We start from the raw sequence: 13,224 nt of genomic DNA, 5'->3' as shown, positions 1-13,224 counted from the left end.
TAGTGAGAATCTGGAAAGGTGTAAGGTCGACATAGTGAGAAGACCCCACTTGAACTTTTTATGACTTTCAAAACATTGTCGACGGACACATGACAGAAACCATGGAGCAGTTCAGGGTTAAAATAAGAAAAAGGAATGATTAAATTATTTGAAATAAGGATAAGGGCACACAACATAAATAAGACACATGGCACTTTTTGCACCCAACAAGATCTTAAATTTGACATCCATCAGGGAAAAAGTTGTTTAAGAAACCATCTTGTCATTTTGTGCTATTTTCACGATTCACAACAGGGGTGACAGACAGCTGGTGGAACACTATCACAACTCTTCCACAACAGACATTCAGGAGAAATAGACAGACGACACCTACTGGTGGATGGATCTACCTGCTACTGTCAGCACATGTGACAATTTCAAATATTTGCAGGTCCTTGTGGCCTTCAGTGAATTATCTGTGAATATTTTTTTATTGAACAGGAATCTATCGCATAAGTGTTTTCTTTATTAATGTTCAAGAATCATCCATGATCCATCATGATAAGATAACACCAGTCTTTAACAAATGAAACCTTCTCGATGCACCATAAGCTTTGCTAACTGATTTCTACAAACTGTTTGAAAGTGTGTATTTTGTTATCCCTTGCAACATAGAGCAGAAGACATGGTATTAAGCTCAATCCGTCCATCATATGTACGTCCATCCATATGTCCATTCGTACATACAAATTGGAGTGTCTTAAGAACCGTTGACTAGATTCTACGCTCAACACAGTATATGGAAGTTCCCAGTCAGGTTTGGTGACCTTCACTTAATTTTCAAGATCAGGGTGACACTTTGAAGATTTCAGCATAAGAACTATTCGCTAGATTCAACACCACCCTTTATCTAGGGAAGGTGGAGGGCCCAGTCAATTTTGGTGACCTTCACATAAGTTTTAAGGGCATAGCAACACTTTGAAGATTTCAGCATGGTCATCTACATGTTTAGCTTGTCCGTGAGATACCTCGAGAACCATTCATTGGACTTCTTCATATTTGACACCAAGCTTCACCTAGGAAAGATGCAGGGCCCTTTCAGTTCAGACCTTTCTTCAAGGTCACTGTGACACTTTGAAAATTTCAGCATGTTCACCTGCTTGTTAAGATTGTCAGTGAGATACCTCAAGAACCGTTCACTTGACTTTCTTCATAGACTTTCAAGACTTCCCTTGAATGTTTTTCAATAAGCCATATTTCTTTGTTACTATTTTTACGTATTTCATCCACCATGAGATTCATGTTAAGGCCAGGCAGAGGAAGATATCAAGAGAGGTTGACTGGTTATGTTTTTGTTGACATTTAACTTCATCATAAACTTTCATTATGTTTTGAAGTTTGATTTGATAATTTGAGGTAGGTGACAGTGCTTTTTTGTAAAGGTTTGAGTTTAACAAAATGGGAATGCAGGTTTCTGTAGATTTTAAAACCTGCACATGGCAAGTTGAAGTGTTGCAAACACTGTCCATGACTGTCCAGCAGTGTGCATTGAAGATATTACACAAATTCAAGGCACTAGTCCTAAGAGTGAAAACAGTGTTGTTGACTCTTCAACCATCAGATCAGAAGGTATGGTGACTGATCTAAGTGGATTTGCCTTGAATCTTCAAACTTTCCAGGGTAATAGGTGTGGTTCTCAGTAAGCTAGAACTACAGCTACGTTAAGCTGAGTAGTATGTAGGAACATGATGTAGAATCAACCTTTCTTGGACTTTGCGTTATGTATTTTTCATAGGTGTACATTTGGGTTGACTCTACTCAGAACTCAGTGACCAGTTTGTGACAGAGTAAAAGAGACAAGATAAACAATGCTAATGACTTATTACAAAATAAATAGGTAGGAAAATACAAGCAAAAACTTAACAGCTTAGAAACAACACATCTCTCTCACTCATATAGTTGAATTTAGAAGTCAGCTACTGTAAACTTCTTCAGAAAACCACCCAAGCACCACCCTGTTTAACTGAACATTATCCAAAGTCTATCACCTGATTCCTACTGGTACTTTTCCCCCACCCCTACCTAACACTAGTAGAAGGAATCTAACATCCCCCTACATCAGACTGAAATTTCCACTCTGTAAACAAGGAGGGAATGATCCTGAAACAGGACCTTGGGACAGAGAAATCTGATGTAGCTAGACACTGAATCTAGAGTGCAGGTCACTTATATAGTGCTCTAGAATGACATGGGTCAAAGTTCATCTGCTGACGGATGTCTCCACTAATAACATATTTAGCACCAACCATGTGGCCTACCCATTGTATCTAGCGCTACAACGAATGGCAAGCCCGGTCCAAAAACTGACCTTTAATAAAGCAAGTGAAACAATGTGCTTCATGACAATCTGAAACCCAGTTATTCTACTTGTGGTACGGATTGTTTGAATGTCCCCTTATGAAGCAGCATCCCCAGCTACACTACAATTTAACCCAGTTTTCCTACCCCAGTAATACCAGCAGTTAATCTATGGTAGATTAGTTAGATTGTGCCGAGAGTTATAAACCAACATGGTCATGCAACAGACTTTGAAGTAGAGTTGAACGTGAGAGTAACCAGTTGTTCTATCAGTTAAACATCTGTGGTCACTGCTTTAAGTTTTCTGCAACAAACTGCTTTTTACTTGGAGTTATGTATGATTGTATGCTGTACAGAGTAGGTAATCCATGACATCAAGTTATTCTGGGTATATTCTTTCTTAAAGATGGGAGATGTCAGTGTGTACAATCGTAAATAATGAGACACTCCTTTGTCAGCAAGGATATGCTTAAGTGTGCTCCCCGATCACATGCATTACACAAGATGACATTTGTGGTTGGCACTGCACATTACACCAGCTGTATCATGTACAACAAGTTGTGCGTACCGAATCCCTTTTACATTATCACAAATAATTAATCATATTGTTCCAAGACCTTTGTTCATTGCATGATATATTTCTTGAGAATACTGTTGATACTTTAAGCAACTCCTTCAATAAGATTATTTCCAAAATACAGCTTGCCACCTCTTGAAAGAGAGGATTAAAAGCAACAACTGTATTTATATTTGCACTTAACTTGTAGGGTTTGTAATATCTAAGACGATTAGTCGCCTTTGCAAAACTAGAATTGTATTAGAGATAAGAATTACATCACAAGCTAAAATAGCAAAAATCATCTCCTGTAAATCTTGCAATTAATGGTACAGTGAATAAATGTCAGTTGACTTTTCTCGTCTGAATTTAACTTTCAACAATGACTGCTAACATGTCTTTGGATAGTGGCAATACCTAATTACATATACAATTCTAGATCTCTATTCCAAATTTATTGAGCAGCAGTTTTAATAAGCATCTACATGGAGCATTATCCTACCTCATATAAGTATTTTTGCATACAGTGAAAAACAATCATTTATTGAATTACTGAAACCTTCCCAATCAGTTTACCCAATCTAAGCCTTGTAGACTTACAAACAATCTACTCATGTTTACCCTTCCTTCTACTCCGCAAATAACCAATAACAAACAGTATGATAAACATGTTATTGCCTGTAGGAATGGTAAATATGGAAGGCAAACTATGCATGAATTCTGTAATACAATCAACGTGGCTCACCTGTGGGCTGACACAAATTACAAGGGAAACAAGATCAATGTGAGCACTCTTTAATTTGGGCACATCTGAAATATGAATAAGTCATTGACGCATTTACAGGTCTATTCTTCATATGCTTTTTCTTGAATTCCATTAAATAACAGATTATTGTCAGTGTACTTCAGGTTTACAAATGTTTCATCTCTGTAGGCATGATATGTGTATGCGATGTCCCTGGCAATGTTGGTTTTTTTTATTTATGTTTGTTATTTCCTGTCACATGTTTATATGGACATGGATCTACACTGGGCATCATTAATAAAGGGTTAAATTATATACAGCACGTCGAAAGAAAAGTTCCTGAGAAATATTAGATCAAAGAGTGTCATAATGTTTCATGTGTTGAGAGACACATAGTGACTTACAGACAAAACGTTCAAACAGCACTAGCAAACATCAGTTGTATAGACCAACCCCCATAAATGAAAATGACAATCATGAAACACTCGGTCATTCAATATCTTGTGTACCCACAAGGCACATCCAAGACATATGTGCACCTTCTCCTCTTGCTCCTTAACAAATTAGCAAAGAAAGCCTCTTGTTGTGAGAGCTTTGTGGAGATCCACTGGTGCTGAAAAACGTGTACACACACCGATGGAGTTCATCCCAGGCATGCTCAATTAGTATTAGGTCAGGCAAGAATGCTGTCCACTCCATCTGCTGGACGCCCTGCTGACTAGGAAAAAAAGATCTGGCTGCTTCAAGAAAATAATAAAAGTTGTTTTGATTCAGCCATGAGATCTTAAAGTAACTATTCATCTGTTTTGTAGAAGAAATAGAATCTTTGGCACTACATTCTGGCACTTTGATATGTTTCAGCAAGAGCCATGACAGAGTGTCTGAAACTGAGGATGCAGAACAAACCGCCAAGCTGAATACTGACTTTGATAAAGGTGAGCACAAGGAGGGTATTCAGTTTATGTGTGATGAATATCAACAGGCCCAAATAGAATGTGTAAAACGATAAGTCTTTATGTCTTGAATTACTGACTCCCATTTAGCTCTCCTAACTTAAAAACAAGTGAGCTAATGTTATAGCACGTTGTATGTCACTTCCATTTGTATCTTCAACATCTCCTGAAACCACATAACTGTTGGCACTGACACTGTGCATGAATTATTCCAGCTATGGTTCTCTTGAATAACCTATAGAATTCTGATATGCATTTAAAGGTCACATGCAAAGTAAAACATAACTTTGCAGATTCTGATACCTTTCGGTATGCACTTAGCAAAACAAATCATCAAAAATACCAATTCAACCTATAAAGTTGAAAAAAACATGATGAAAAAAAAGCCCGCGAAATCGGAGTTCAAATGATTCACTAAATTTCCCCCATCGCTGGGAGAAAATGCGGTTTCAACAGCTGTGCTGCTCTGCGCTATAATGCATGCGCAATGAATAGGTTCACGGAGCTTGAAACAGTATGCATGCCCGGAGTGTGAGGTCATATAGTCTAAACTTGGTTGTGTACATGTTTCTATGGAAATGTTTCGGACTTATTCTCAAAATGGAGGGATGGGCTTCGTTTCCGGAGCTGAACCCAAAAACCGTTCAATATTTTTCTGCAAAACTTGGTAGATATATCAATCGGAACATAAAGTGGTGCCTTTTGCTACTTACAGGTTTTTGTGATTTATTATTTTCTCAGTTTCCATGGAAACGTTTCGGACAGGTGTGTTCTGTTTCCAGAGCAGAACTCAAAAACTTTTTAATATCTGTCAGTGTTACTTGGTAGATATGTGTGGCAGACCTCAAAGTGGTGCCTTTTGCTATTTACTGGTTTTTATGATGTATTATTTTCTTGGTTCCATGAACACGTTGCTGACTTCGTTTCCGGAGCACAACTCGAAAACAATTTCATATCTTTGGAAAGATCTTGGCAGATATATGAGACAGATATATGGCATTTATATTTTTCATGAATTCCATGGAAACAATTCTGACTTGGTCTAAAAACAAAATAAGTAACTGTCAGATGATTTGTCCTTTCAAATATGTGGAGGCCGGGGGGATATGTCATCTTCTGATGACTCTTGTTGTGATTTATTATTTTCTTGGTTTCCATGGAAGCGTTTCATACTTAGTCTCAAAAGTGAGAGGTGTGTTTTGTTTCCGGAGCAGAACTCAAAAACTTCTTAATATCTGTCAGTGTCACTTGGTAGATATGTGTGGCAGACCCCAAAGTGGTGCCTTTTGCTATTTACAGGTTTTTATGATATATTATTTTCTTGGTTCCATGAACACGTTGCTGACTTCATTTCCGGAGTACAGCTCGAAAACCATTTCATATCTTTGAAAAGATCTTGGCAGATATACGAGACAGATCTTGAAATGGTGACTTTTTCTGATTACAGATATATGGCATTTATATTTTTCATGAATTCCATGGAAACAATTCTGACTTGGTCTAAAAACAAAATAAGTAACTGTCAGATGATTTGTCCTTTCAAATATGTGGAGGCCGGGGGGATATGTCATCTTCTGATGACTCTTGTCCATAGTTGACACTGTTTACTCTCATATCATTTTGTACTTACATAATGCAGAGATCTTTTATGTATATGCCAATTATGTGGGTTCCATACTTTGGCTGTTGTAGATGGGGCATCGGCCTGAGTATGGGGTAGTATATGTGAACAATAGATGAAATCTTGTGGGAGCTCTTATCATTGTGTTGGTTTGGTCATTTGAAGAAATGCCACAGCCTGACATATCACCATGCAGCATAGTTTACTTTCCTTTGGTATATCCTTGACTCCATTTATCATCCTTTCATTCTGAAATACATCTAGAAATTCTGTCATTAAGGAGTCACTACTTGTATTGTCATCTATCACAACACCAGTTAAAGCAAGTACTCTTCAGAATCAATGCACAACATATGTAGGTGTGAAATACAAACTGGCTGTTATCATAAAGGATAATCAAGACATGTATATGTATGAGGAAACATGTATATGTAATTGTCTAGAACACTGTGATGTACAACTGCAAAATACCACAATGATGTAGCAAGGTTGTCCAGCAGTGCACAGACATGGTTCCCACAAGACAGATGGACTGACAAATATGAAACAGCCAAGCACCGTGTGCGTGCATGCGTGCGTGCGTGCGTGCGTGCGTGCGTGCGTGCGTGCGTGCGTGCGTGCGTGCGTGCGTGCGTGCGTGCGTGCGTGCGTGCGTGCGTGCGTGCGTGCGTGCGTGGGTGTGTGTACAAATTTAAATTACTCTTTACTGGTGAAAAGGTATCTGTTTTGAAAAACCTCAGTAAATTCTGTAAGTATATCATGCAAATTGTAGTATCTTATTTATTGTCCTTCGAAAATCATCTCTGATATCAACATCAGAGTGATAAAATTCTGTTATTTGTTTTATGGACCATTCCTATTTCATTAACAGGTAACAGGCAGGGGATTGATTAGCTGTGCACTCAACCAGATCATTTGCTGTTTTAGCCCGTCTGACTATTTGGATGTTTGACAAATGGGAGGATATTGAGGATATCTCATTAACCACATTACCCACATTACCCACATATATGAAAGTTGGATATGCTAATGATTCCTCCAAAATATAATAGAAGTTTTTCAGACATTGGACGTTGAGAATAGAGATGAGCTGATGACTTTTTGAAAGACCCTTTTGTGCACAAAACATTAAGCTCACATTCTTACATTGACTAGTGCCCATTGTTTTGATTTCAATTTCAAGTTGTGCCATCCTGCAGGATAACGGCCTCACCTGATGGGGTCATGAGGTCCATATACATGTATCATTACTCCCTCTACCCCTCCTCCACATGGGTACTTGTGTGAAGCCCATTTCTAGTGTCCCCTGTCGAGATATTGCTCGAATATTGCTAAAAGTGGCATACAGCCTCCCGTTCTGCTTCAACTCACTCACTCATTTAGTCACTCACTCACTCACTCACTCCTACATTACATACACATGCAGTTACCGCCAAATATTTATTTCTGTGGCCCTTGAAGAAAATATTGTGAAAGAATCTACTGATGTACATAGCACATCTTTTGCAGTGTGTAAATGCTGACTAATGTAGAGTTTTATTTACAGCCCAACAACAATCACAGGACCTTGAGACAGAGTTGTTCAAAAGTCTGAGTGAAGAAAATGACGATCAGGTTCAAAATGGTGGAAGGCGAGTTTCTTTTCAACTGGACAATCTACCAACTTCTTCTACCAACAAACTGAGGCGGTTTAGAAGGTTTGCATTTAATATGTGGAGGAGTCACTTTTAAACAATGCATTTGTGAGGCAAGATTTTGCTTCTACACAAAAACAACAATATGCAGCGGTAGCAACCAAATGGTTTGTCTGAAACAAATCAGAATTGATAATAACAGAACAAAGGTTATTCCCTTCCTGGTTTAAAAGAGATAATTACGAATTCGACTCTCTCTTCTTATAGATAATAAGACAAGTGAATATGTCATGAGTGACTCTGCTCTGAAGCACAGCCTTAAAAGGTGAACAGTAAACAGTAAAAGATACTGATACTGGTTACTTGATTTTCGTTATGAGGACTTTCCATCCCCGCGGGGTTAATCATTTTCTTTCTTTTGTAAGATCCAAGTCAAATTTTGCACATTTTTGAGAAATCATCTTACCTTCAATCACATAATTTCTTTTTAATTTTTGTAGCTCATCTATTGAATATTTTTTGTGGCACATTTCTTGAATGGCAACAATTTAATCAACATACATACAGTACTGTGAACTCATTTATCATGGCAGCCATGGGATGCTGCATTGTGGAACCATATAAAAGCTGATAAATGTGATGTCATTAGTGAAATAGTGGTCCGAGAATTGAAAGTGAGTGTGCTGTTATCATACGGGTCTTGGTCCAAGTGAGGGTACCAGTGACATCCCTTATCTAACTGGCATGCCAGTCTGCTTGGGGGAATTAACTCAGCAAAGAGTCCAAAGTCACAGGAAGCTAGTCACATTTTTATTTTCAAGAGATAGAATAACAAGGGTGGCCACAGAGAGTCGGTACAACGCCCTGGGCTGAGGGCTAGAGCTGACCTGTGTTGGGAGTCTAGGCCCTACTGATGGACAAATGGAGGTGGAGACTATTTAACTACAACTGAAACAATACAAAGATTATGATTTGCTGACTGATACAAAAATGGGTGTAACCTACAATAGCCAATGAAATGCAGGATAAACAAAATGGGGTGTCTCCTTCAAGAAGAATTTCAATGACCAGACAGGGTGTGTACTTAATCTTTTAGTCGTATTCTAAGTGGCATAAATCTTGTTAGCACATTTACTGGATGCTTGATTGCTTACTCTGGGCTGGATCTTTAACGACCCTTAACTGGTGTTTGCATAATGTTATTTTACCGTAGGTGATGCCATGTTTACCTCATCAAAGCAGTTTAGTAACCTGTCTAGACATAACCCTTGTCTTAGTGAATGGTTTGTCTTACTGTAGAGTTCTGATTACCTCAGGCTAGGATTTTAACTCTGTGAAATTGTGTGGTCATAACTTATACCTTTTTCAACAGAATATCTGTGGGATAAGTTTTCCTACTACTAGGAGTCTTTGTCTAAGCTATTACTGATACATGATGAAACTAAGATTCTATATTTATATTTTCCTAATATTTGAATGCTAATGTACTGCTTGCACTTGTTACAATTAATAATGAATTTTGGAATGATTTATCATTTCATGATAGTGCACAGCAGGGATGATTTGGGTCTGTACATAGCTACATAAATTGTACCATATATATCCCTCCTCCTACACTTTCATGGTGAAACCATATCCAGAAACATCCCGAAGATACAATTCATCCATTGCAGGGCAAATATAGTGAAAATTATGAGGCACTAAATCACCATTCATTAATTTATGGTATGTCTTAATCTGAATGTGGAATCACTGAAACATTGTCTATAAACCAAGAATTGCTGGGAATGTTAAAGAAATTACACAAACGTCAAAGTGCACTTTCAGCCAGTGTGGTTGCAAAATCACGTCACACATGTCTGTTATGTTTTGCCATTACATCACAACTATAATTCAAAACCATCTTCGGGCAGTGGGGTAGCCTAGTGGTTAAAGCTTTCACTCGTCACGCCGAAGACCCGGGTTCGATTCCCCACATGGGTACAATGTGTGAGGCCCATTTTCTGGTGTCCCCTGCCATGATATTGCTGTAATATTGCTAAAAGCGGTGTGAAACCAAACTCACTCACTCAAAACCATCTTCCTTACTTGAAACCTTGAATTCCTCATACAGTTCAAAATAAAGTGACAAGTGACCTTTGTCACCAAAACCAAGTGTCTCAGTGAAATCTAGCAAAATATATGTTTGCGAAAGGACCACTCGTTTGATATGTAAATAAGGGCCATCTCACTGTATATCGTTTTTGCATACCATGAGTGCTCCGTTCACCAACTGGTTGCATACACTAGCTCCTACATTTTAGAACATGCATCTGAAGAGCATCATAGCAAGCGATAGTTAAAATAGGTGCAGTCCAATTATGTCCATGATTAATACAACGTGTCATAATTTCATAAGTGTAACGCCATGACTGACGCAAACTCATTCACAGCAATGATGGCACTTCACTATTGCATTTAATCACAATGTAAACAAGACGAAAATAACACCAGATTAGTGTATTTTTATAATTAATACCGTCATGCAATAAAGACACTGAAATGTAATTAGGGACCTTTCATATACACCTGAAGTGTGCTTCTCAATATAAATCAGGTCATCTCTTGTTTTCCAGAATAACCGCATTTGAGGTTTTTGTTTTGTGGAAATGTTTTCCCAAGTAATATTGGAACTGCAGTCGCGGTACCACAAGGCCACCAGGCCAACAGAAGAAGTGTGATTGAATTATGTATTTATAGTTACTGTCAGTAAATTGATTTTACTTGTGCTTCAGTTATTGTTATGTAGCTTCATTAAATGATCATCTACATTGTAATTATCCATCATTGATGGTATATATGTTAGAGAAAACACTTCTCCGAGGTTTTGGTAGTCAGTGTAAAACCATTGGGGTTGGAAATCCCCCTCTGGTCTTACATTGTCAAGCAAAATTGAGGCGAAGTGTTTTCTAATATACATAATTTGTGGCTGGGGGATGATGATTTTTATGGAGTTACATGTACAATGTGAACAAATCTTGTGTCTTGGTTATTTTTACTAAGTTTTCATTTCTGATTATTGTTTTAAGGTACACCGAGGGAGATTTCCATCACCTAAAACGTTCAAAGATTGACAAGTCAGTGCCACGTCAGTATTCCCTTGGTGCTAGGAGCTGGGTTGATGAAGCAGCACTTCGGGCTAGTATAGAAGAACAGTTGCGGGAGGTTGAGGAAAAGACACGCAGAGAGTCCCTGCCAATACTTGACTTGAACAGCTCAGTATCACCAACACTTAAACCTGTAAGAACGCAGGTAGCTGTAGAAATTCATCATCAACAAAGTATGAACAAGTTAGATGAAAGAAAAGGCAGTCAAGAGGCAGGTGAATTTAGAAAAGATTTAAGACCACACCCACCTCAGAGTCTTCGAACAAGTCCTGCCCAAAAGTACTCACATAGTTTGGAAACAGTAAGCCCGACTACACAGAAAATGTACAGAGAAACAAGAAAAGTTAAAAGTTACGAGGACTTTGCTGATTATGATGTACTTAAGATAACAGAATTTTCTAAGGGACCATTTTATAATACAGACTATGATGTGATATCAGAGTTAGGTTCTCCAATGTCATCGAAAGTACGATACAATGACACAGGAAGTCTAGAACAATTGAATGAAGAACAAGTGGTGTATTTAAATGACCTTGACCTTGAAGGAATAATGCCAGAAGAGAGTGATGACACAGAGACCCTTAATGGAACCCAGAAGTATCGGGAACTTTGGAACCTGCGAGCTACATTGGAGGATGAAGATGAGTGCAGTGACACAATAAGAATGGAGGACATGACATCACCTGAAGAATCACCTGAGCGTGAGCAAATTACACCATATACTACTTCATTTGAGTCTAACACAGAGGCACCCAGTGATGCTGGGGTAAGTGATCAGAGAGATAACAGTATTCAGTGGGAAGGAGCTGCACGAACTTCCTCAAAGAATCTTCTTCATCCAAACTATGAAAACAGACGTCAGAACTACAGGAACATTTTAACCAAGAGATTACAGAAAGCTGGCCCCAATACGAGCACTGAAAATAGTTTTGATAGTGTGGAAACTGACGGAGATGTATCTGACACCAGTCGCTATGAAGTCACAACGACATCTTTTGAGTCAACTACAGACAACACCGACAGTACAACAGAGAGCCAACAGAGCAAGTTAAGACAAATGAAGGCAGATAGCGGGTACAAGTCATTAGAAACACAGTGTTCTAGTAAAGAAACAGCAGATGTGGAGAAGGAAACATCCCCAGGAGCTATCTGTCTTGAAAACTCACCACCAAAATCTCCCCACAGATCTCCCCATAAGACTCAACAAAAATCAACTCAAAATTCATCAGCACCAGATCTGAAATCTGAAAGCTTGGGTAGTCCAAAACATGCCCCAAAACGATCTGGGCATGCATCCCATTTTGATCGCCGAAATGGCAAAACGGCATCCAAAAAAAGACGTGCTTACAGTCGTGAGAGGCAGATGGTTCGTGTTTATGAAAGTATCAATGAACCAGAAACAGATTCCAAGTCAGAACTGGCATCAGGAGACAGTTTTGAAGATAATACAATTCCAAGTAAAATTTCTGTTTTCAAGAGATTTTTTAAGTCCCACTCTCTTGAAACTCGTGAAAAATATTTAGCCAGAGATTATAGCATTGATGAAACTACAAACAAAATTTTTAATGACTTTATTCGACAGGAGCCACACGACACTAGACTTGGTGCACGCCGTTCCCCACGCTTGCACTATCGGCAGAGGCTGCATCGTAAACATACTGAACCTATCATAGGGGATGAAAGGAGGCGTGACAGACTTGCACCAGACATGCGCAGTACCAGCCTTGGCAGTGATAGTAGTGCTAGTTCGGTACGACGACTCTCACCCCAAGATAGTATTGAAGAGGAGGATTTTGAAGAGGGACAGTCTGTATCCTGGTCTTGTAGAGAAAGGCAGTTCAGCCCTGATGATTCTAATCAACAAAAAGCCATTCATGGAATACCTATCATTAGACTTCCTGAAGAGGAACCAGAGGATTCCTAGCCAACATACTGATTACATCATGGACAGATTTGAGGGATTATTAATTATGTGTTTTGTTTTTCTCTTCAGTTTGATATTTACCAATCAATAAAGACAAGCAGTCTGGACACTTTGGACAACGTATAATGCATGCAGCATGGAGAGTAAAAATATACATTACATTAAGTTCTCATACACCTGTAAGAAGACATTCATACCATGCACATGTACAGGTACACACACTTAAGTTGTAACTGGGAGGCTTGGGAACATAAGCAAACCTCGAGGGTACATGAACCCATGGCCCCCTCGTGACCAGTGAACAATGT

At 38.7% G+C, this 13,224-nt stretch overlaps 1 protein-coding gene across 2 annotated transcripts in view; it reads left to right on the top strand.

The window, feature by feature from the left end:
* The window catches only part of LOC137291070 (uncharacterized), a 67,697-nt gene extending 54,691 nt beyond the window's left edge, over nt 1-13,006 (top strand). For both annotated transcript variants that reach the window (XM_067822346.1, XM_067822348.1), the window contains 3 exons: nt 4,500-4,573; nt 7,759-7,909; nt 10,915-13,006. In XM_067822346.1, coding sequence (XP_067678447.1) covers nt 4,500-4,573; nt 7,759-7,909; nt 10,915-12,916 — 2,227 coding nt within the window. In that variant the 3' untranslated portion in view covers nt 12,917-13,006. The remainder of the gene's footprint in view (nt 1-4,499; nt 4,574-7,758; nt 7,910-10,914) is intronic.
* Nucleotides 13,007-13,224: the final 218 nt, after the last annotated feature.

The sequence above is a fragment of the Haliotis asinina genome, chromosome 7 (genome assembly GCF_037392515.1).
Source record: "Haliotis asinina isolate JCU_RB_2024 chromosome 7, JCU_Hal_asi_v2, whole genome shotgun sequence".
Classification (NCBI taxonomy): Eukaryota; Metazoa; Mollusca; class Gastropoda; order Lepetellida; family Haliotidae; genus Haliotis; species Haliotis asinina.
Note: the sequence above shows the minus strand (reverse complement) of the source record. Positions and strands in the feature narration are given on the sequence as shown.